Here is a 25,028-nt window from a genome sequence, read left to right on the forward strand (position 1 = left end):
TATTTAATTTATATTTGCATGTCTCAGGACACATTATCTGTATGTAATATGGGCTGCATTTCTCATAGTTGTTTGTGTGCCATGTTGTTCCAGACCACAGCAAACGTTACCCAGCTTGCCAAAGATTGTAATAAATGCATTAGAAGAAGACAGCCTGGCGTTTCCTTTAACTTGGACACACACATCTATACTTTTGGCCATTAAAAGCCAGTCATTTCCAGGAGTTATCTCACCCCCTGAGAAGTTTTACTAATGTTTTCCAATGTAAAGATGTGTAGAATAAATATTAAATTTCAACATTTCTGTCAACGAAGATTTGTGTCAGCCTGCGACATATAGTCATTTTGATAGTAGGCTAATATAGCTAATATCGACACTTACATCAAAGACTACATCACATTATAACACTTATATAAGGTTTTAAATTCGGCTACAGACAGATTTGTTTTTGTATTTTTGGCTCTTTCAACATTTTGGGTTGCCGAGGGTGAGTGGAGTGTGTGCATGTTGGAACGGTTTGAATCGGATGAGAAGTGTGGTTCATGGAGAGGTTTGTATATTGCCCATGAATGTACAATGAGTGAAATTCCTGGTAATTCCGGGTAATCAGGGAATTTTCGAAACCGGAAACATGCTGGCTTGAATGTGTGTGTATGTTGGAACGGTTCGAATTAGATGAGAAATGTGGGATATGGAGAGGTTTGTATATTGCCCATTAATGTACAATGAGTGAAATTCCTGGTAATTCCGGGTAATCAGGGAATTTTCGAAACCGGAAACATGCTGGCTTGAATGTGTGTGTATGTTGGAACGGTTCGAATTAGATGAGAAATGTGGGATGTGGAGAGGTTTGTATATTGCCCATTAATGTACAATTAGTGAAATTCCTGGTAATTCCGGGTAATCAGGGAATTTTCGAAACCGGAAACATGCTGGCTTGAATGTGTGTGCATGTTGGAATGGTTCGAATTAGATGAGAAATGTGGGATAGGCAGTCAATTGTTTATTTCCCGTTCAATGTCAATGGGGAGAAAATGACCGTAAATTCCAGGAAAATCGGCAACTTGGGGAAAGGGAGAACATGTGTCGGAAGAATAGTGTGGTTGGATGGCTGAATGGTCGGAATCAGGTTAAAAATGACGCATTTTGAGAATTTGGGGCATTGTATAATTATGAATAGGTCCATTCGTTTGAATGGGAATTTCGGGAAAACCGGGAATTTTTGTAAACTATTGATAGTAACACAATTGTCCTAGAATGGGTTGGTGTTTTTTAAGTAAAACGATACATTTTTGGAATCGGTTGAAAAATGTCGATGTAGTAACAATTTGAATTGAAATGGGTAGTTTGAAATTCCGGGAAAACCGGAAATTTGTACAAAAAAAAATCAATTATCACTTTTTTCCCAACTAAGAGGAATGGTTTGACGGTCAAAAATGGTTGAAAAATGTGGACTGTGAAACCTTTCCAGAATGCGGTGAAAATAGGGCTTTGGAAAACCGGGAATTCTGGGATTTCTTTAAAACAAAATTTAACTTGGAAAATGGTAGTTTGATTGTCCAAGGGGACAGGGGTGTGGGATGGTGGAATGGTTCGAATCGGTTTTAAAAAATGTGGGAATTGTGAAAGTTCCAAAAATGGCCCCATTCATTTTCAATGGGCAAAATCACCCGAAAAAACGGGAATTCTGGGTAGTCTGGGATATTTAAAACCATTTTTTTATATAAAATATTGATACTAACACAATTGTCCTAGAATGGGTTGGTGTTTTTTAAATGAATAAAAACTTTTTTGGAATCGGTTGAAAAATGTTGACGTAGTAACAATTTGAATTGAAATGGTCACTTCGGAATTCCGGGAAAAAAACGGGAATTTGTACGAAAAAAAATCCATTATCACTTTTGTCCCAACTAAGAGGAATGGTTTGACGGTCAAAAATGGTTGAAAAAGGTGGACTGTGAAACCTTATAGAATGCGGTGAAAATAGGGCTTTGGAAAACCGGGAATTCTGGGAATTCCTTGAAATTTTTTTGAACTTGGAAAATGGTAGTTTGATTGTCCAAGGTGACAGGGGTGTGGGATGGTGGAATGGTTCGAATCGGTTTGAAAAATGTGGGAATTGTGAAAGTTCAAAAAATGGCCCCATTCATTTTCAATGGGCAAAATCACCCGAAAAAAACGGGAATTCTGGGTAGTCTGGGATATTTGAAATTTTTTTTTAATATAAAATATTGATACTAACACAATTGTCCTAGAATGGGTTGATGTTTTTTAAATAAATAAATACTTTTTTGGAATCGGTTGAAAAATGTTGACGTAGTAACAATTTGAATTGAAATGGTTACTTTGGAATTCCGGGAAAACCGGTAATTTGTACGAAAAAAAATCAATTATCACTTTTGTCCCAACTAAGAGGAATGGTTTGACGGTGGAATGGTCAAAAATGATTGAAAAAGGTGGACTGTGAAACCTTTGGAAAACCGGGAATTCTGGGAATTCCTTGAAATTTTTTTGAACTTGGAAAATGGTAGTTTGATTGTCCAAGGTGACAGGGGTGTGGGATGGTGGAATGGTTCGAATTGGTTTAAAAAATGTGGGAATTGTGAAAGTTCGAAAAATGGCCCATTCATTTTCAATAGGCAAAATCACCAGAAAAAACGGGAATTCTGAGTAGTCTGGGATATTTGAAATTTTTTTTTAATATAAAATATTGATACTAACACAATTGTCCTAGAATGGGTTGATGCCAAATTTTTTGGGTGGAACAATAATAAATAACATGTGTGAACGCTTGGGCCTTCACACGAAGATAAAGACCTACTTTTTGACTATCCTGTGCTTTGTGCAGGTGTAGACGTGCCCCCCTGTGGGCATTGATGGACGGCAACGGTGAGTTCAAGAACCGCCAAAATTAGTAGGACAAAACGATGTTGACCAAATCCTCTCATCAGTGAAGCATACACACAAACATATTCAACAGTGGTAGTTCTAACAATTGGGAATTGTGTCGTGTTTGTCCTCAAACAAAAAACATACTAAAACAAAAATTATTTTTATTTGATTGTTTTGCTTATTAGGCCACGCTCAGGCCATGCTTACGGTGCTTACAGTGCGTACTGTAGTAATCAAGTCGACGCTTATGCGTGGCCACGGTGAATATAAAAAAATAATAATACTGCAATGAATCAAGCAATTAGCAGTTTGCAGCAAACATCCCACGCAGTGTTGGCTCCTGATGGAGACTATTATGTTTGTCATTTTTTTGCAAGCGAAGGCTGAGGTGATTGTAGCACAGCTGAAAAGCCATGCTTGCCCTCTAATTAGTAGGCAGACTCCCACCTCCTTGTCAAGGGGGTCCCTTTTTTGATATTTAATTACTATAATTGCTTATTGGTCACCTTTTCCTCCGTCATTTCTGAAATTTAATTTTATATTTTTCCAACATTCTCAGGTCAGTTTGCATACTCATGAGGTACAGAGGTACAGCCGTGGTCAAAAGTGACCTTAGTTTCCCTCTAAGGTACGCGCCTGTGCAATTGCGCACTGCTCAAGCGTCCTCTGCGCGCGGCAAATTTATGCCACGCACAAAATCAAATAAAAAAAATAAGCGCATGACAATTTTCGACACACGGACACGACAGAGAAAACAGTTTTCGTCATCATTGTTCAAATATTGTAACGTCTTTCGAGACGCTTTGAGGACATGAATTCCATTGATCACTTTACTGAGCAAAACTCTTTGTCGGCCATGAACACATCACCAAAACATTAGTAAAAAAAAGGATATCTAGCAAAACTGGTCATTTTCTGCAGTACAAACCAGACCAAAAGCAACTTTGTTTTAACAGCAGCCGCTCGCTCTTTCTCACTTGCGCCAACACATGCACATATGGCACTTAACCAGTGATGCGTTTACAGCCGCACAAAAAGTCGGACAACTCCAACACCACACATAAAGTGTCATTCCAGGTCGTTACACTATGATTTACCAATCTTATTCTAGTGTCATTTATTAGGAATCTTCATTTATTAATATTAATCATGAAATGCTGTCAGTATATTAAATACTAATAAAAATATATTTTTTACAAACAGGAAGGTGCAGGAATGTACACATGATCCCCTGCTTACATCTCATTGTGCAACATGTGAATGTTTTAATGGGAACTAAATGCAATGTCTGAAAGGGGTACAAATTATTTCCAAATCAGGACCTCCACCCGGACAAACAATACAAGTAAACAGTTCATGAAAAACAATATTTGTTGTTATTGTCATTGTAAGTGTGCCTAAACACTTACACTACCGTTCAAAAGTTTGGGGTCACATTAAAATGTCCTTATTTTTGAAGGAAAAGCACTGTACTTTTCAATGAAGATAACTTTAAACTAGTCTTAACTTTAAAGAAATACACTCTATACATTGCTAATGTGGTAAATGACTATTCTAGCTGCAAATGTCTGGTTTTTGGTGCAATATCTACATAGGTGTATAGAGGCCCATTTCCAGCAACTATCACTCCAGTGTTCTAATGGTACAATGTGTTTGCTCATTGGCTCAGAAGGCTAATTGATGATTAGAAAACCCTTGTGCAATCATGTTCACACATCTGAAAACAGTTTAGCTCGTTACAGAAGCTACAAAACTGACCTTCCTTTGAGCAGATTGAGTTTCTGGAGCATCACATTTGTGGGGTCAATTAAACGCTCAAAATGGCCAGAAAAAGAGAACTTTCATCTGAAACTCGACAGTCTATTCTTGTTCTTAGAAATGAAGGCTACTCCACAAAATTGTTTGGGTGACCCCAAACTTTTGAACGGTAGTGTATATTAGAAAATGACCTCATGGAAATGACTGCTGTCATTTGATTATAATAATAAGAGAATGTTGTCTGTCTATCTGTGTTGGCCCTGCGATGAGATGGGGACTTGTCCAGGGTGCCCGAATGCAGCTGAGAGGCTCCAGCACCCCCCGCGACCCCGAAAGGGACAAGCGGTAGAAAATGGATGGATGGAGATTGAACTTATTTAGTCAGGTTTTGGGACAGGTGTGCTGCTGGTGTAGCCACAGTGTGCACGTCTAATGTTGCTCACATTGGTGTTGGTGGTAAAGGAACCACCAAAGGAATGGCTAAATCAGGCTAGAATGAAGGTTTTAGAATGGCCTTCTTGACTTAAACCCCATTGAGAACATGTGGACAATGCTGAAGAAACAAGTCCGTGTCAGAAAACCCAACACATTTAGCTGAACGGCAGCAATTTTGTCAAGAGGAGTGGTCCAAAATTCCAGCAGAAGCTTGTGGATGGCTACCAAAAGCGCCTTATTGGAGTGAAACTTGCCAAGGGACATCAAATATTAACATTGCTGTATGTATACTTTTGACCCAGCACATTTTCAGTAGAGCCATAATAAATTCATAAAAGAACCAAACTTCATGAATGTTTTTTTGTGACCAACAAGTATGTGCTCCAATCACTCTATCACAAAAACATAAGACTTGTAGAAATGATTGGAAACTCAAGACAGCCGTGACATTATGTTCTTTACAAGTGTATGTCAACTTTTGACCATGACTGTATAAAAGTTAACTGTCTGGCCTTGGTGGAGGTACTTTGTCGAGTCCAATGCTTGTGCTATTTCTATTATGAAAGACAACAATGTAAAATGGTCATACAATATGGATGCTAGGCAGAGTTAAAGGCCTACTGAAATGAATTTTTTTATTTAAATGGGAATAGCAGATCCATTCCAAGTGTCATACTTGATCATTTCGCGATATTGCCATATTTTTGCTGAAAGGATTTAGTAGAGAACATCGACGATAAAGTTCGCAACTTTTGGACGCTGATAAAAAAAGCCTTGCCTGTACCGGAAGTAGCGTGACGTCACAGGTTGAAAGGCTCCTCACATTTCCCCATTGTTTACACCAGCAGCGAGAGCGATTCGGACCGAGAAAGCGACGATTACCCCATTAATTTGAGCGAGGATCAAAGATTCGTGGATGAGGAACGTGAGAGTGAAGGACTAGAGTGCAGTGCAGGACGTATCTTTTTTCGCTCTGACCTTAACTTAGGTAAAAGGCGCTCATTAGATTCCACACTTTCTCCTTTTTCTATTGTGGATCACAGATTTGTATTTTAAACCACCTCGGATACTATATCCTCTTGAAAATGAGAGTCGAGAACGCGAAATGGACATTCACAGTGACTTTTATCTCCACGACAATACATCGGTGAAGCACTTTAGCTACGGAGCTAACGTGACAGCATCGTGCTTAAATGCAGATAGAAACAAAAGAAATAAACCCCTGACTGGAAGGATAGACAGAAGATCAACAATACTATTAAACCATGGACATGTAACTACACGGTTAATGCTGTACCGCCTGTCGAAGCCTAGCAATGCTGTTGCTAACGACGCCATTGAAGCTAACTTAGGCATGGGACCTCGTCAGAGCTATGATAAAAACATTAGCGCTCCACCTACGCCAGCCAGCCCTCATCTGCTCATCAACACCCGTGCTCACCTGCGTTCCAGCGATCAACGGCGCGACGAAGGACTTCACCCGATCATCGATGCGGTCGGCGGCTAGCGTCGGATAGCGCGTCTGCTATCCAAGTCAAAGTCCTCCTGGTTGTGTTGCTGCAGCCAGCCGCTAATACACCGATCCCCCCTACAACTTTCTTCTTTGCAGTCTTCATTGTTCATTAAACAAATTGCAAAAGATTCACCAACACAGATGTCCAGAATACTGTGGAATTTTGAGATGAAAACAGAGCTGTTTGTATTGGATACAATGTGTCCGAATACTTCCGTTTTAACCATTGACGTCACGCGCAAACGTCATCATACATAGACGTTTCCAACCGGAAGTTTCGCGGGAAATTTAAAATTGCACTTTTTAAGTTAACCCGGCCGTATTGGCATGTGTTGCAATGTTAAGATTTCATCATTGATATATAAACTATCAGACTGCGTGGTCGGTAGTAGTGGCTTTCAGTAGGCCTTTAAGTGGCCAATGAAAAAAGGCCACTTGTCGCCAGGCAGCATTCATAGGGCTCAGTCATAACTGCCCCCCCCTCAAAAAAATGTCCTCATTTTACTTAACGCCCATTGCATTACAGACCAATAAAAAAAAGCCACTTGTTGCAAGGTAGAGTTCATAGGGGTGATTGTTATTCGCCCCGAGAGACCCAAGAAAAAATACCTACCGGTCATTATGTAGAGTTATTAGGGCTTAATCATAATTTCCCCAGAGGTCGACGGAAAAACATGCTGTCTTGTTGCTAGGCAATAATGATGACAACAGAAGAAATTGTTGCTGTGAGGCAGAGTTCGATCCATTGCTACTCTCTACTTAAAAAAAAAAAAAAGATCACTTGTGGCTCCTATGGCCAACTTGGTCCTTCTTCTGCAGACGCAGCTAGCAGCTCACTGTTTGTGTGTCCATACAGTGCACTAAAGTACATTTCTTACAATATTATTATCAATAGGGAACTGGAAACCAACGTGGATGGAAGCATATTGCAGCGGAAAGTAAGCAGCTATTAACAGGAAATTAACAACTAGATTTTTTTTTTTTTTTTTTTTAAATTTTTTTGTCCTGTCCAGCTTCTCAGGCAAATCATATAATTATATCGGCTGTACAAATATACTTTACAAAAGAGAAGTGTGGGATACTTCTCTTGTTGCCTTATTTGTATTTGACTTTATTAAATGCATTTATATTATTATTTGGTTCAGCCTAATTAAGGTTTAATTATACATGTTAAGGGACAAGCAGTAGAAAATGGATGGATGGATGGAAGATGTGCCCTCAATTATTGCGTTTGGCCTAATTGTCTTTTATTTCCTAAACGCCTGTTTTCATTATTGAAGGCTGACATGCACAGCTGAAATGCGTCCGTGGTTGATTGTTGATGTAGACGCCCATATGTACAAATTTACTTTAAAAAAGAGAAGTGTGGGATACTTCTCTTGTTGCCTTATTTGTATTTGACTTTATTAAATGGATTTATATTATTTTTTTGGTGCAGCCGGGCCGGAGCAGGAGGGGATGGAAAGAGAAAAAAAGGAAGACAGAGGGGGAAATTGTGGGGACAAGAGGGGGATTAGACAGAGAGACAAAAACAACAACAGCAAACACAACAACAACAACAACAACAACAATAGAGCAACATCAGCAAATAGGATATGTACAAATATGATGGTAAAAGTGATAGCAAAGAAGCAGTTAATGAAATAAATAATACATAAATGACAATGAGCATTATTACACTACAAATGGAGCAATACAAATACCAATAGAAATAGCACTATTGATAATGAATAATAACAATAATTACCTCTATTATCAACAATACAGTTGTTCAAATGCAACAGAACATATACGTAATGATAACTCCAGATACGAAAGAAAGCAGAAAAATGGAGGGGAAGAAAGAGAAGCAACCTATATTAACCTTGTAGATTGTTATAGTAACAATAGGTTAAGCTTTGTCAGTGTGCCATGTGTTATCCAGTTTACCCTAGGGCAACAACGTTAATATATGTTTGATGAAACGTGATTATAGGCATGAGTGTGTGTATGTATATGTACTTATATATGTACAGTATGTGTATATGTATGTTTGTACAGTGAATGTATACGTACATGTATGAGTATATGTATGTTTGTACAGTGAATGTATATGTACATGTATGTATATATGTGTGTTTGTACAGTGAATGTATACGTACATGTATGTGTATATGTATGTTTGTACAGTGAATGTATACGTATAGTATGTGTATATGTATGTTTGTACAGTGAATGTATATGTACAGTATGTGTATATGTATGTTTGTACAGTGAACGTATACGTACATGTATGTGTATATGTATGTTTGTACAGTGAATGTATATGTACATGTATGTGTATATGTATGTTTGTACAGTGAATGTATATGTATATGTATGTATATATGTATGTTTGTACAGTGAATGTATATTTACATGTATGTATATATGCATGTTTGTACAGTGAATGTATACGTACAGAATGTGTATATGTATGTTTGTACAGTGAATGTATATGTACAGTATGTGTATATGTATGTTTGTACAGTCCATGTATACGTATAGTAAGTGTATATGTATGTTTGTACAGTGAATGTATATGTACAGTATGTGTATATGTATGTTTGTACAGTGAACGTATATGTGTATATGTATGTGTATATGTATGTTTGTACAGTGAATGTATATGTGTATATGTATGTTTGTACAGTGAATGTATACGTACATGTATGTGTATATGTATGTTTGTACAGTGAATGTGCGTGTGGATGTACAAACTTCGAGTGAGTAGGTATGTACTGTATTTGTGTATGTACTGTATGTGGGAGCGTAGGTACCTATGTGTGTATGTATGAACAGTGTGTATGTGAGTATGTACGTGTATTTGTATTACGATTAAAATATTTAAACATGCTTTTTTTAAACAGCTCAACACAAAAAGGACATAAATACGATTTTAAATATAATTTTTTTTTAAATACCTGCAGTGCGATTTTGTGTTTTGTAGCAATACAGAATTTGTATTTCTGCTGTAGGAGCACATGCATTAAAAGGAGGAGCAAGGCTACGTTTAAATAGCCGGTTCACACATTAATTACACAACATGTGGATTGTTACGACCATGCTTTGATTGTCAAAGATGATGTACATGTTGTACAAGTTAATGGTCTTCATATCTCTGCAGGACAAAGTTTTAATCTTCTCTATTCATTAACAAAAATGTAACCCCCGTGTTAGGCTGCTGTTCGCACACACCTGCATTTGAACTACGGCACCAGCACCGGCACTTAATCTGTTTACGACTTTATAAGCTGTAAAAACCCCGCGATGGCCTCCCTTGTCAGTCCTCACACCATCCGGCAGGTCGGCTTGATTTCTGCTCCCGTTTGCTGTAAACGTGTTGTACGAAGCCGGAAAAGCAACAGCACCCGGCGGAGGCCAAGCAGCTACAATATTGCGATATTAACGTCACTCCTGGTGGCTTTGCTCATCAATCTATTTGCAGAGCTGGTGAAGTGTGAAAACAAGGAAGTGGACCACTGGGGGGGGGGGGGAACACCAGTGTGGACGAGATTGGACTACCCTAGCGATGCTTCCTCTCTTATTGGCTGTGTGTGCATAAATGCAACATAATGACAATGTGGGGAGCGTTACAGTATGTTGCCGTCGGCAACGCAGCTGCTTCCGACCGCGCCGTCGAAGCCTGCGTGTTTGCACGCGTCCGTACGTGTTTGCGTTTGGTTGTGACACATTGCAGTGGAAGTGTCATCTCGGGTTGGCAGGAAAAAGAAAAAAAAAAAAAAAAAAAAGAACAATAGATGCCTGGAGCATCCTGGCATTATGCAAATGAGCTTGTTAAGGACTAGTTGCCATGGAAAAAGAGGTAGAGATGCTCAGCATGAGGCTTTGCAACTCCACTTAGACCAGGGGTGTCCAAACTTTTTCCACTGAGGGCCGCACACTGAAAAATCAAAACACGCGGGGGCCATTTTGATATAATTTCATTTTCAAAACCTATACAATATACACTTTTTTTTTTTTAACCTTTTGGCCTCCCTCAAGTTAGGTCCTAGGGACCCAGAAGGGTTTCAGTCTTAAAAAAGGTTAAAAATAAGTCATATATTATTTATTTTTTATTAAACGCTTGAATCTCTAATTCAACTTCATATTTGAAGTTCGATCAACTTCAAATATATATATATATATATATATATATATATATATATATATATATATATATATATATATATATATATATATATATACACTACCGTTCAAAAGTTTGGGGTCACCCAAACAATTTTGTGGAATAGCCTTCATTTCTAAGAACAAGAATAGACTGTGGAGTTTCAGATGAAAGTTCTCTTTTTCTGGCCATTTTGAGCGTTTAATTGACCCCACAAATGTGATGCTCCAGAAACTCAATCTGCTCAAAGGAAGGTCAGTTTTGTAGCTTCTGTAACGAGCTAAACTGTTTTCAGATGTGTGAACATGATTGCACAAGGGTTTTCTAATCATCAATTAGCCTTCTGAGCCAATGAGCAAACACATTGTACCATTAGAACACTGGAGTGATAGTTGCTGGAAATGGGCCTCTATACACCTATGTAGATATTGCACCAAAAACCAGACATTTGCAGCTAGAATAGTTATTTACCACATTAGCAATGTATAGAGTGTATTACTTTAAAGTTAAGACTAGTTTAAAGTTATCTTCATTGAAAAGTACAGTGCTTTTCCTTCAAAAATAAGGACATTTCAATGTGACCCCAAACTTTTGAACGGTAGTGTGTATATATATATATATATATATATATATATATATATATATATATATATATATATATATATATATATATATATATATATATTTATTTTTTATTTTTTATTTTTTTTACATTTTATGAGCTTTTTGTCAAAATCCTATTTTTTGGGGCAAAAATATAAAATATACAGTATTTTTCCCAAAAATATTTTCAAAGTGGAATATTTGATGTGAAGTAATTGGATCCCTAAATAGGTCAATAATTAATAGCAACATTGATTTTCTTTAATTCCAATAAAATTCTTGGGGATCCAAAAGTGCCCCACTCAAAAAGGTCATGCTTTTTTATGTTTTGCTTTTTTTATTTTTTATTTTTACAATCAACACTTAAATCTCTATATCACCTTCAGATAAAATATAATGTAATTAGTTTAGTATATTCATAATAACAATCAATATAACAATTAGTATTAGTATATAATTAGTATGTATTTATTTGAAATAATTTTCATATTTTTCATGTTTTTTTATTTGTATTTATGTCCTTTTTGTCCTAAAATCATTTAATAATTCATAGCAACATTGATTTTGATTCATTAATATTTTTTGATAAATTATTTAAAAAAAAAAGGTGTTATTAGATTCAACAATGCAACTTTTTCTGATTGCTTTTCACCTATTTGCTCTTTTATTTAAAAAATGTTTTAGTATTTTTAGAATGATGTGCTGCGGGCCGGTAAAACATTAGCTGCGGGCCGCACTTTGGACACCACTGACTTAGACCCTAAATCTTCTAACTCTATATAATTTGTCCTAACATCTACGAGCAAACTCAATTATGTCTTTCTTTGTCATTTTGACGTTAATTACAATGCTCTTTATTAACGTATTTTCCGGACCATAGGGCGCACTGGTTTATAAGGCGCACCGCCGATAATATTTTTCATATATAAGGCGCACTGGATTATAGGGCGCATCAATGGAGTCAATTTATTATTATTTTTTTCTAAATTTAAAAGACTTCCTTGTGGTCTACATAACATGTAATGGTGGTTCTTTGGTCAAAATATTGCATAGATGATGTTCTACACATCATCTTCAAGCCGCTTTCTGACAGTCGCTTCAGGATGCGCCGTTTTGCGGGCGGTCTTATTTATGTGGCTCACCTTCGGCATCGTCTTCTTCCCGTCATTTTTGTTGTGGCGGTGTAGCGTGCAAGGACGGGAGTGGAAGAAGTGTCAAAAGATGGAGCTAACTGTTTTAATGACAATCAGACTTTACTTCAATCAATAATAATAGCTTCTCCTCATCCGAGGCTCACTAGTGCAACAACAACGAGGCCGGAAATGTGTCCCGTGAAAAACCGTCCGACCGGAACTCTAATAACTAAAGTTCCTTGGGTGAATAATGTAAACTCACTACACCGGTATGTTTTAGCGCTTTCATGGCAAGTTTACTGACAGATATAAGTAAGAACTTTACACTACTTTATATTTGAAATAGCAACAGCGGAGGATGAATGTCCCATAACAAAAAGAAGATTATCGACTACGGTGTCGACACGGACTACAAAGGCGGACGCGCGCAAATTTTCAGGATTTATGCAGATCCCGAATACAGATCAGCAGGTACCAGAAGGTAAGAGAAGTTGCTTTTGCATAATATTGCAAAACAAAACGCCAGATAATATGTCTTACCTTATACACACACCATAATTAATACTCTTATGTTGAAGCACAACACAAGCCATCAAGCGGTGTGGCTTCACAGCTTACCAAAGTCGTACTAAAACATTTTGATAGATTTTTTAGCGCCGTGTGTAATGTTTTATATTTTCAATGGAACATATAACATTTTGGTGTTGTTTACTTGAGTCAAATTGCAGTCTACACTTATCTCTTATGTGTGACTGCCATCTACTGGTCACACTTATCATTACACCATGTACCAAATGAAATAGCTTCGAGGTCGGTAAGCACAGCCAAAATTATTATGCACATTAGGCGCGCCGGGTTATGAAAAAATAAAAGGATTTTAAGTGTGTCTTGCAGTCCGAAAAATACGTTAATAATTTGCTTTTTGTCATGTTTCACTGTTTACCAGCGTTGCTCTGAACACTAAATCTTTCACTGATCAGAGGCGCCTTAATCAATTAAATAATCAATAAGTATTCAGACTTGAGCGTCTTAACTTAATTATTCATCATACCAAGACATTTGGAAAAATTTCCTAAGAGGCAAATGAAAAAATATTTGTTTTGTTGCCAGGAAGAATTCCAAGGGCTCAATTGTTACTAACCTGGAGGCACACAAAAAATTCCACCTGTTGCTAAGTAGAGTTCATAGCGCTGAATGATAATTGTGCCATTGGAAAATGGGGGAAAATGCACACTTGTTGCTAGGCAGAATTCATATTGCTCATTTATAACTCTCACAGAGGCCATAGGAAAAACAATGGTAATTTGTTGCAAGGCAGAGTTCACGGGGCTAAATCATATTAGCACCAGAGGCCAATAAAAAAATCCCCAATTGTTGCTCGGCAGAGTTCACGGGGCTAAATCTTATCAGCCTCAGAGGCCAATGAAAAAATCCCCAATCGTTGCTAGGCAGAGTTCGCAGGGCTAAATCATATTAGCCCCAGAGGCCAATAAAAAAATCCCGAATTGTTGCTAGTGTTGCGTCGACCAGTTCTTCCTCCAAGGGATACTAAGTTACTGGTCAATCACAAGTTCTTTCGATGACATATATGCTGAGTAAGAAGGACCACCAAGACAGAATTGGAATATTATCAAGTTTTACTAAAGCTTTAGGAGATCAGCCCAACCAATACATTCATATCGGCTACTCTGGTTGATCCGACATTCAAACGGAAAAGCCAACTCCTTGCACACAATGAAAGCCCCCATCTCCCCCCCTCGCAACACTGATAAAAAAAAGAGTGGGGGTTGTATTTCACATTCCAATGGTTAAGACACTAAACAGGCATCTGAGGACAAAAAAGAAACTGGTAGAATATACAAAGGAAAAGTACTAGCTACTCTAAACATGGCTAGGTAAAAATAAATTACTCTTAAACATATATGCATCCTCCACACTAGGCAGAGTTCACAGGGCTAAATCTCATCAGCCCCAGAGGCCAATGAAAAAATACCCAATTGTTGCTAGGCAGAGTTCACAGGGCTAAGTCATATTAGCCCCAGAGGCCAATGAAAAAATCCCCAATTGTTGCTAGGCAGAGTTCATGGGGCTAAATCTCATCAGCCCCAGAGGCCATTGAAAAAATCCCCAATTGTTGCTAGGCAGAGTTCACGGGGCTAAATCATATTAACCGCAGAGGCCAATGAAAAAATCCCTAATTGTTGCTAGGCAGAGTTCATGGGGCTAAATCTCATCAGCCCCAGAGGCCAATGAAAAAATCCCCAATTGTTGCTAGGCAGAGTTCATGGGGCTAAATCTCATCAGCCCCAGAGGCCATTGAAAAAATCCCCAATTGTTGCTAGGCAGAGTTCACGGGGCTAAATCATATTAACCGCAGAGGCCAATGAAAAAATCCCTAATTGTTGCTAGGCAGAGTTCATGGGGCTAAATCTCATCAGCCCCAGAGGCCAATGAAAAAATCCCCAATTGTTGCTAGGCAGAGTTCACAGGGCTAAATCATATTAGCCACAGAGGTCAATGAAAAATTCCCTAATTGTTGCTAGGCAGAGTTCACAGGGCTAAATCATATTAGCCCCAGAGGCCAATAAAAAATCCCCAATTGTTGCTAGGCAGAGTTCATGGGGCTAAATCTTATTAGCCCCAGAGGCCAATAAAAAAATCCCCAATTGTTGCTAGGCAGAGTTCATGGGGCTAAATCATATTAGCCCCAGAGGCCAATAAAAAAATCCCCAATTGTTGCTAGGCAGAGTTCACAGGGCTAAATCATATTAGCCCCAGAGGCCAATAAAAAAATCCCCAATTGTTGCTAGGCAGAGTTCATGGGGCTAAATCATATTAGCCCCAGAGGCCAATAAAAAAATCCCCAATTGTTGCTAGGCAGAGTCCACGGGGCTACATCTCATCAGCCCCAGAGGCCAATGAAAAAATCCTGAATTGTTGCTAGGCAGAGTTCATGGGGCTAAATCTCATCAGCCCCAGAGGCCAATGAAAAAATCCCCAATTGTTGCTAGGCAGAGTTCATGGGGCTAAATCTCATCAGCCCCAGAGGCCAATGAAAAAATCCCCAATTGTTGCTAGGCAGAGTTCATGGGGCTAAATCATATTAACCACAGAGGCCAATGAAAAAATCCCTAATTGTTGCTAGGCAGAGTTCACGGGGCTAAATCATATTAGCCCCAGAGGCCAATAAAAAAATCCCCAATTGTTGCTAGGCAGGTTTCACATGGCTAAAAAACACACAAGCCCCAAAGTTTCAAATGCTTGAAACTAAAGTTATATTGCACACTTTTTCACTTGAGCATGCATTGTGTTTATTTGCATAGCAGTTAACAGCGCAGGTGAGAAATATTTTATATTTTTGTAAATATATATAATTTTGTTATCTCTGCTGTTAATCATACTTCATCAAACCACATGCGGGACGGGCATCTCTTCTCCTTTTTTCACCCAAGCGCAATTTCTCACATCACCTCTTTAAAAAATAGTGCATAGCCTCGTTTTCCGTCAGTGACTAGACACAGAACCTCGTGTTCCATTTCTGATATGAAACTACTTAATTTGGATGTCCCCTATTAAGCGGCTGACCTATTTAATAGCCCCTCAGATGGTGATGACCTCACCACTGTAATAGTTACTATTGTGTTGTGTAGCTCTGCATGAATAGCACAGTCAGACCTCCACCAAGGCTTACACACTCATATTTATTCTGTATCTAAGGGGACAAGATATAATAAGATCACACTGTAATTACCTTTTTTCTCTGATATCTAACAAAGATGTAGCCTTTTTTTTCCATATTAAAATTATATGGCTGACAAATGTTTTTAATATACAAACCCCAAAACCAGTGAAATTGGCACGTTGTGTAAATGGTCAATAAAAACAGAATACAATGATTTGCTAATCCTTTTCAATTTATATTCAATTGAATAGACTGCAAAGACAATATATTTAACGTTCGAACTGGAAAACTATGTTATTTTTTGCAAATATTAGCTCATTTGGAATTTGATGCCTGCGATATGTTCCGAAAAAGCTGGCACGAGTGGCAAAAAAGACTGGGAAAGTTGAGGAATGCTCATCAAACAGGCTAATTGGGAACAGGTGGGTGCCATGATTGGGTATGAAAGCAGCTTCCATGAAGTGCTCAGTCATTCACAAACAAGGATGGGGCGAGGGTCGCCACTTTGTCAACAAATGCGTGAGCAAATTGTTGAACAGTTTAAGAACAACATTTCTCAACCAGCTATTGCAAGGAATTTAGGGATTTCACCATCTCAATCCGTAATATCATCAAAAGGTTCAGAGAATCTGGAGAAATCACTGCACGTAACATTGAATGCCCGTGACCTTCGATCCCTCAGGCGGTACTGCATCAAAAAGCGACATCATTGTGTGAAGGATATCACCACATGGGCTGAGGAACACTTCAGAAAACCACTGTCAGTAACTACAGTTTGTCGCTACATCTGTAAGTGCAAGTTAAAACTCTACTATGCAAAGCCAAAGCCATTTATCAACAACACCCAGAAACTCATCTAGCTCATCTAAAATGGACTGATGCAAAGCGGAAGAATGTTCTGTGGTCTTATTATCGCTCATACTTCAACTTTTATTGTTATAGTTCCGCACGTTTCTCTTACGATTAATACGAGACGAACCGGCCAACAAACCCCCACATATGTTACGCCGTCGGAAAGGTCTCGCTTGCGCCGACAGCGGTACTTTAAGTCGGGAACGTTTCGTGTTACCATGGCGACGCTATTCACAAAAAGCTTAAAAAATGGGACAATTTAATGGGTACATACCCTTTTAATGGACGATTGCTTTGAGACAAATGGCAAAAAGACAAGATGACCTCCTCTTGTAGCTCAGCCTTTCTTTCACGTAGCTCGGTGCTTAATGTCTCATTTTGTTCACACTCTTGTCTACTTTAACCTTGGCTAAAACATTTTTACGTCCTATTTTTTGGGTTTGGCTGGGTGGCCGTCGGAAGGAAGGCTCGCTCCGTTTCTCATTTTGTACAGTTAGACCTAAAACTCACGGCTTCATCTTCAAAGTACGGCGGCTTCCGACGACCCTCGGCCAGAGGTCCGGGGCACAAATAGCAGGCCCATTAAAATTTCCGTGGGAATTTTCTAGTTTACTGCTTAAAACATTATCCCTGCACATGCATTAACCCCAACAACCCCTTTATGTCTCAACAAGGTGTTGTTTTTAAATGATCCTGCTCAGTAACAGCACATGTTTCTCTCTCAATATTTATGTATATATATATATACATATACACAGGCCCGGCCCTTGGCATAGGCCGTATAGGCAAATGCTAAGGGCGCCGTCCATCAGGGGGCGCCACGCCAGTGCCACAAATGTTGGAGAAAAAAAAAAAAAGAAAAAAAAAGTTGGTACTGTTATTTCTAAATACAAAAAATAATCCCACGTTAATTAAAATGCAAAGTAAAGCATATTTAATAGAAATATTATTTGTCACAGCATTGCGCCCCTCCCCCTCCCCCCGCACGGTGCGCCCTCTCCCTTCCTGTATCATGACTCTTTTTGGACGTCACCACATCAAAAAAATCAACACAAGATGTCAAAACGGCCAAAACTGTCAGGTGCCCAGGGAAGAAAAAAGAGAAAAGAAGAGGAGAAACGAGAAAAAGACAGAGGTAGCAGGTAGGTAACGTTAGCCTACATGACATTATTTGTCTGTGATAGTAACCTGGATTTTTAGCATTAAGCTAATGTTACATGATTCGGCAATTGCTAATCAATAAATAGCTAGTTCTGTTTTAACGTCGGGTTAATATTGTGGAGGGGGCTAATTGTTATGGAAAATAATAATGTAACGTTAGGTAATACTCCCACCTTACATTCCTCAGGGACATTTGTATTAGATCTTTTAAGCAGGTGTTTTTTGTTTACATTGTTATTGCCTTCTGGTTAGCTAATGTTTGCTCTGCAGGTAATAGTCACTTTTCCACTTCTTTATATATTAGGTATAGTTGTAAGCCTAGTTGTTAAAGTGCACATCATTAATGTTAATTAAGCAATATCACATGAGAGGGAATGCTGTTTTTTAATTTGAGCACTGCTGTGATTCGGTTAAAGATAATCATAACATAACATTCTCATATAATATGTTAATTTGCTTTCTTTAAGTAAAAAAAAAAAAGGTCAAAGACAAAGCTATTCGGTTTCTTGTGAGTATATACACTTCACTGCCGATGTGGGGGGGGCGCGCCACCTAAAATCTTGCCTAGGGCGCCAGATTGGTTAGGGCCAGGCCTGCATATACATACAGTATATGCACTCCATTCTCCAATGGTGGTGATAAAAGCTTCCAGCACATGAGCGTCTGTTGTTCAATAGGCTTGGTGTTCCTCCATCCACTCAGCTGTTCAACGTTGCTTGATATAAGGGGGTGAGGACGGTGCAGGTGTGTAAGTGCACTCGTCTGCGCTTAAAGTGGCCCTACTTATCTCCCGTTTCATTTCCGAGCACGAGCCTTTTTGGAAAGGTCAAAATGTCACCATGTCACTTCCTGTGCTTCATCTCATCAATAAAAGGAATTAAAGTGATTTGCTTACCTTTTTTCGTGAAGAAACTATTTATTGAAAGGAGAGCCTCTCATAAATTGAGACGAGTGTTGTCCCGATAACAATATTTTGGCACACGCTACCTTTTTTATCTCATCCATGGGAGCCCGCATTCTCGTTGACTCTCCTTCGACAAATAGACAACGTTTTTCGGTAAGTAGAATCACAGCTGACCCGGACATTGGAAAGTTCTCTTGCCGTCTGAGATGTGTTGTATCCCAAATAGCTGCAATCACTTTCTCTTAAGGTGATGTGTGACTTCCACAAGCGTCTGTACAGACGGAAGGAGAAACATGGATGACTCATCTTCATATTTCCAGCGGTTAGCTCCGAGTTACGAAACCGCTTTATTATGAAGCTGGCTGTGGCGTGTTCTTTCTGACGTCACTTCCTGTTTGGGGCGCGGTCTTTCTGGCGTCACTTCCTCTCCGAACTCAGTTTGTAAACGATCAATGAGTCCATACAAAGCTAAGAGCCGGAGATTCAAGAAATACAAACCCCGTTTCCATATGAGTTGGGAAATTGTGTTAGATGTAAATATAAATGGAATACAATGATTTGCAAATCATTTTCAACCCATATTCAATTGAATGCACTACAAAGACAAGATATTTGATGTTCAAACTCATAAACTTTATTTTTTTTTGCAAATAATAATTAACTTAGAATTCCATGGCTGCAACACGTGCCAAAGTAGTTGGGAAAGGGCATGTTCACCACTGTGTTACATGGCCTTTCCTTTTAACAACACTCAGTAAACGTTTGGGAACTGATATCGGTTGATGTCGGTATCGGTAATTAAGAGTTGGACAATATTGGAATATCGGATATCGGCAAAAAAGCCATTATTGGACATTTCTACTATGAAGGATATTTTCTTGATGCTAACAAATATCACAAAAGACGCTATAATGTGGTCATCCGTGGCTTTCCTGCACAACTAAGCTTTTAGTTTCTGTAGTGGATTGTCCGAAGCTTAAACAGCAACAAAAGTGAGTTTAGTACAAAAAGTTTACAGTCAAAAGTGCAAAGTCGGATTGAGCTGCCCATGCAGACAAACAAACGTCCTCCGGAGGACACAAGAATCAAGCAATCTCTCTCAGCCCTTGTCACTTGGCCATTTGATCTGTTTCCCCAAGGTCCCGTTGTTTTCGACATGTTTGTTTTGCAACATCCTTGAATCCCTTTTTTTTAATTTTTTAATTTTTTATTTTTTATTTTTTATTTTTTTTAATAATGTCCTGCCCAGCTTCTCGGGCAAATCATATAGCAGATGTAGATGCCCATATCGGCTGTTCAGATTTACTTTACAAAAGAGAAGTGTAGGATACTTCTCTTGTTGCCTTACTTGTATTTTGACTTTATTAAATGTATTTATATTATCATTTGGTGCAGCCGGGCCGGAGCAGGAGGGGATAGAAAGAGAGAAAAAGGAAGACAGAGGGGGGAATTGTGGGGACAAGAGGGGGATTAGACAGAGAGACAAAAACAACAACAGCAAACACAACAACAACAACAACAGAGCAACATCAGCAAATACGACATGTACAAATATGATGGTAAAAGTAATAGCAAATAAGCAGTTAGCGAAAATTTAAAAAAAAAAAAATACAGAAATGACAATGAGCATTATTACACTAAAAATGGAGCAATATGAATACCAATAGGAATAGTGCTATTGATAATAAACAATACCAGTACTTTACCTTTATTATCAACAATACAATTGTTCAAATGCAACAATACATATACGTAATGATAACTTGAGATACGAAAGAATGCAGAAAAATGGAGGAGAAGAAAGAGAAGCAACCTTAACCTTGTAGATTGTTATAGTAACAATAGGTTAAGCTTTGTCAGTGTGCCATGTGTTATACCCGGTTTACCCTAGGGCAACAACGTTAATATATGTTTGATGAAACGTGATTATGTGCATGAGTGTATGTGTGCATATGTACTTGTATATGTACAGTATGTGTATGTGTGTGTACAGCGAATGTATATGTACAGTATGTGTATCCTTGAATCCCTTAGTCATGCTTAGACAATCAAAACATTTTGTAGAATGGTCAGAGCGACTCCATATTCAACTTTGTCTTACATCTGGTCCTTCAATGGTATAGAATAGAAGAGAAATGAAACAAGCAGACATTCTTGATAGACACGAAATATAGCTCAAAGGTCAGAAATTCTACTACATATCGATTATATGAAAATCGACAACGAAAATGCGGTGGATTGGACCAACAATCGCAATATTTATTACCAGGACTTAACATGACGTTAGTTTATTTGCACAAGCAGGTCTTAGTAGTTTTATTTATGCACAGCAACCACAAAAGAACCCAAACTAATGCGATCTCTTGTCCTTTTTTTTACGTTTCCGTCTGCTCTCAAACACGACTAATATAATAGAGAATAAACTCGATTGCATCGCAGAAAGTTTCTCAAACAAATCAAATCACCGCAGACACGAGCATGGTGCGATTGTATTCCACAAGATGATGAAAGTGATATTTTTAGAGCCATTTCCTTTGACGCACTTGTGTTTTTTTCCCTGACTTTATTACCTTTATGAATCACTTCTTTCGGGACTCTATGAAAGCTATTTCCTATGTCTTTATTTGAACGACTGGAACACCCAAGAACGGAACAGCAATACAACAACAGTTTCTACTCAAACTCTACACTAACTTGTGACGTCATATGCAACCCAGCAATTCATGATTATTTTATTTGTTTTATTCATGATTGTATTTGCCTTCTTAGAATTTTATGCATCTTTGAATTGCATTGCCTACAAATTGTGCTCTCTAAATGAGCTGGCCTTGCCTAAATGTTTGCATGTGTTACAGCTTGTTTAACATACCCAAAATGTCCACTTAATTGCTATTAATTGTCATTGTGTCTTATACTGTCTGAAATATTCCACCTCCTAGTATGGTTTGTATCTACTAGTCTGGGCTCATGGAGTTTCTTTAAATGTATGACCTATAATGTTACAAAACCCAAAACTAGTGAAGTTGGCATGATGTGTAAATGGTAAATAAAAACAGAATACAATGATTTGCAAATCCTTTTCAACTTCTATTCAATTGAATAGACTGCAAAGACAAGATATTTAATGTCCCAACTGGAAAACGTTGTTATTTTTTTGCAAACATTAGCTCCTTTGGAATTTGATGCCTGCAACGTGTTTCAAAAAAGCTGGCACAAGTGGCAAAACAGACGGAGAAAGTCGAGGGATGCTCATCAAACACTTATTTGGAACGTCCCACAGGTGGACAGGCAAATTGGGAACAGGTGGGTGCCATGATTGGGTATAAAAGCAGCTTCCATGAAATGCTCAGTCATTCACAAACAAGGACGGGGCGAGGGTCACCACTTTGTCAACAAATGCCTGAGCAAATTGTCCAACAGTTTAAGAACAACATTTCTCAACCAGCTATTGCAAGGAATTTAGGGATTCCACCATCTACGGTCCGTAATATCATCAAAAGGTTCAGAGAATCTGGAGAAATCACTGCACGTAAGCGATGATATTACGGACCTTCCATCCCTCAGGCGGTACTGCATCAAAAAGCGACATCAGTGTGTAAAGGATATCACCACCTGGGCTCAGGAACACTTCAGAAAAGCACTGTCAGTAACTACAGTTTCCTAGCTACATCTGTAAGTGCAAGTTAAAACTCTACTATGCAAAGCCAAAGCCATTTATCAACAACGCCCAGAAACGCCGCCGGCTTCGCTGGGCCTGAGCTCATCTAAGATGGACTGATGCAAAGTGGAAAAGTGTTCTGCGGTCTGACGAGTCCACATTTCAAATTGTTTTTGGAAACTGTGGACGTCGTGAACTCCGGACAAAAGAGGAAAAGAACCATCCGGATTGTTCTAGGCGCAAAGTTGAAAAGCCAGCATCTGTGATGGTATGGGGATGTATTAGTGCCCAAGACATGGGTAACTTACACATCTGTGAAGGCACCATTAATGCTGAAAGGTACATACAGGTTTTGGAGCAACATATGTTGTTACCATGGACGCCCCTGCTTATTTCAGCAAGACAATGCCAAGCCACGTGTTACAACAGCGTGGCTTCCTAGTAAAAGAGTGCGGGTACTAGACTGGCCTTTGTGTAGTCCAGACCTGTCTCCCATTGAAAATGTGTGGCGCATTATGAAGCCTAAAATACCACAACGGAGACCCCCGGACTGTTGAACAACTTAAGCTGTACATCAAGCAAGAATGGGAAAGAATTCCAACTGAAAAGCTTCAAAAATTGCTCTCCTCAGTTCCCAAATGTTTACTGAGTGTTGTTAAAAGGAAAGGCCATGTAACACAGTGGTAAAAATGTGTTGCTGCCATTAAATTCTTAGTTAATGATTATTTGCAAAAAAATATATATGTTTCTCAGATGGAATAATAAATATCTTGTCTTTGCAGTCTATTCAATTGAATATAAGTTTAAACGGATTTGCAAATCATTGTATTCTGTTTTTATTCACGAATTACACAACGTGCCAACTTCACTGGTTTTGAGTTTTGTACAAAGTCCCTCAGTGTAACTCCTCATGTCAAGTTTATAGAAATGTACTGGAAAGTGGAGACGGCGACTCAGGTAACCAACATGTTATAAATATTGTACTAGTGTACTCTGCAAAGAGTAAATGGAGGGTTACTATTGTAAGGTACATAGTAACATGTACCTGGTCTTGTCACATACAGAATCTCCTCAATTGTTGTCTTCCTGTCTTTGCCCTGCAGGCATCAATCAAGGCAGCTGTTACAGAATCAACCATTTCCCCGACGACAACGACTACGACACAGACAGCTCGGAATACCTGCTGCGTAAGTACTCCCCAGCTCATCAGCAGCCTTTTTTTGGGGGGGGGGGGGGGGGTCGACATCATCTGGAGCACTGCAGCGTTTTAATTACTTTCCCCATTTCTGTTGTGTAAGAAAACAACATCACGGGGAGAAATGTGACACTTTATGTTAAATACTGGATGTGACTGTGCTATTGCATACAGGAAGTCAGTCTGATACATAAATTGTGTTTATTATGTGGACGTTTTTAGTAAAAACATGAGAACAATTCTCAAAATAAATTGAGCTCTTACATTAGATCAGGGGTCCCCAAACTACGGCCCGCGGGTCGGATACGGCCTCCCAGCGTCCAAAATACGACCCGCAGGAAGTCCCAAGTAAAAAAAAAATATATATATATATATATATATTTTTATTTATTTTTTATTTTTTTTATTTTTTTAATTTGTCCTTACTAGTCCATTTTCTACCATCTCCTAGCCACTCAGGCAAATCATATTGTCAAAAAATGCATTTTACCATCAATAACTTGACATGCAGCAAGTGCGCTCTTTAAGTCAATTAGTGCGCGAGGAATATATATATATATATATATATATATATATATATATATATATATATATATATATATATATATATATATATATATATATATATATATATATATATATATATATATATATACATATATACACATATATACACATATACATATATACATATATACACATATACATATATATATATACATGGACATAAACATATACATAGACATATACATATATACACACACATATATACACATTTACATATACATATACACATACATATATACACACACACACACATTTACATATAATATATACACACACATATATATACATTTACATATACATATATACACACACACACACACACATTTACATATAATATATATATATATATATATATATATATTTATATATATATATATATATATATATATATATATATATATATATATATATATATATATATATATATATATATATATATATATATATATGTATATATATATATATAAATATATATATATATATATATATATATATATATATATATATATATATATATATATATATATA

General features: G+C 38.0%; 1 protein-coding gene across 1 annotated transcript in view; it reads left to right on the plus strand.

Annotated features, from left to right (window-relative positions):
• cacng4b (calcium channel, voltage-dependent, gamma subunit 4b) overlaps nt 1-25,028 on the plus strand; it is a 54,975-nt gene that overhangs the window by 16,513 nt on the left and 13,434 nt on the right. The window contains exon 2 of the mRNA XM_062037326.1: nt 23,842-23,925. Coding sequence (XP_061893310.1) covers nt 23,842-23,925 — 84 coding nt within the window. The remainder of the gene's footprint in view (nt 1-23,841; nt 23,926-25,028) is intronic.

The sequence above is a fragment of the Entelurus aequoreus genome, linkage group LG25 (genome assembly GCF_033978785.1).
Source record: "Entelurus aequoreus isolate RoL-2023_Sb linkage group LG25, RoL_Eaeq_v1.1, whole genome shotgun sequence".
NCBI classification, from domain to species: Eukaryota; Metazoa; Chordata; class Actinopteri; order Syngnathiformes; family Syngnathidae; genus Entelurus; species Entelurus aequoreus.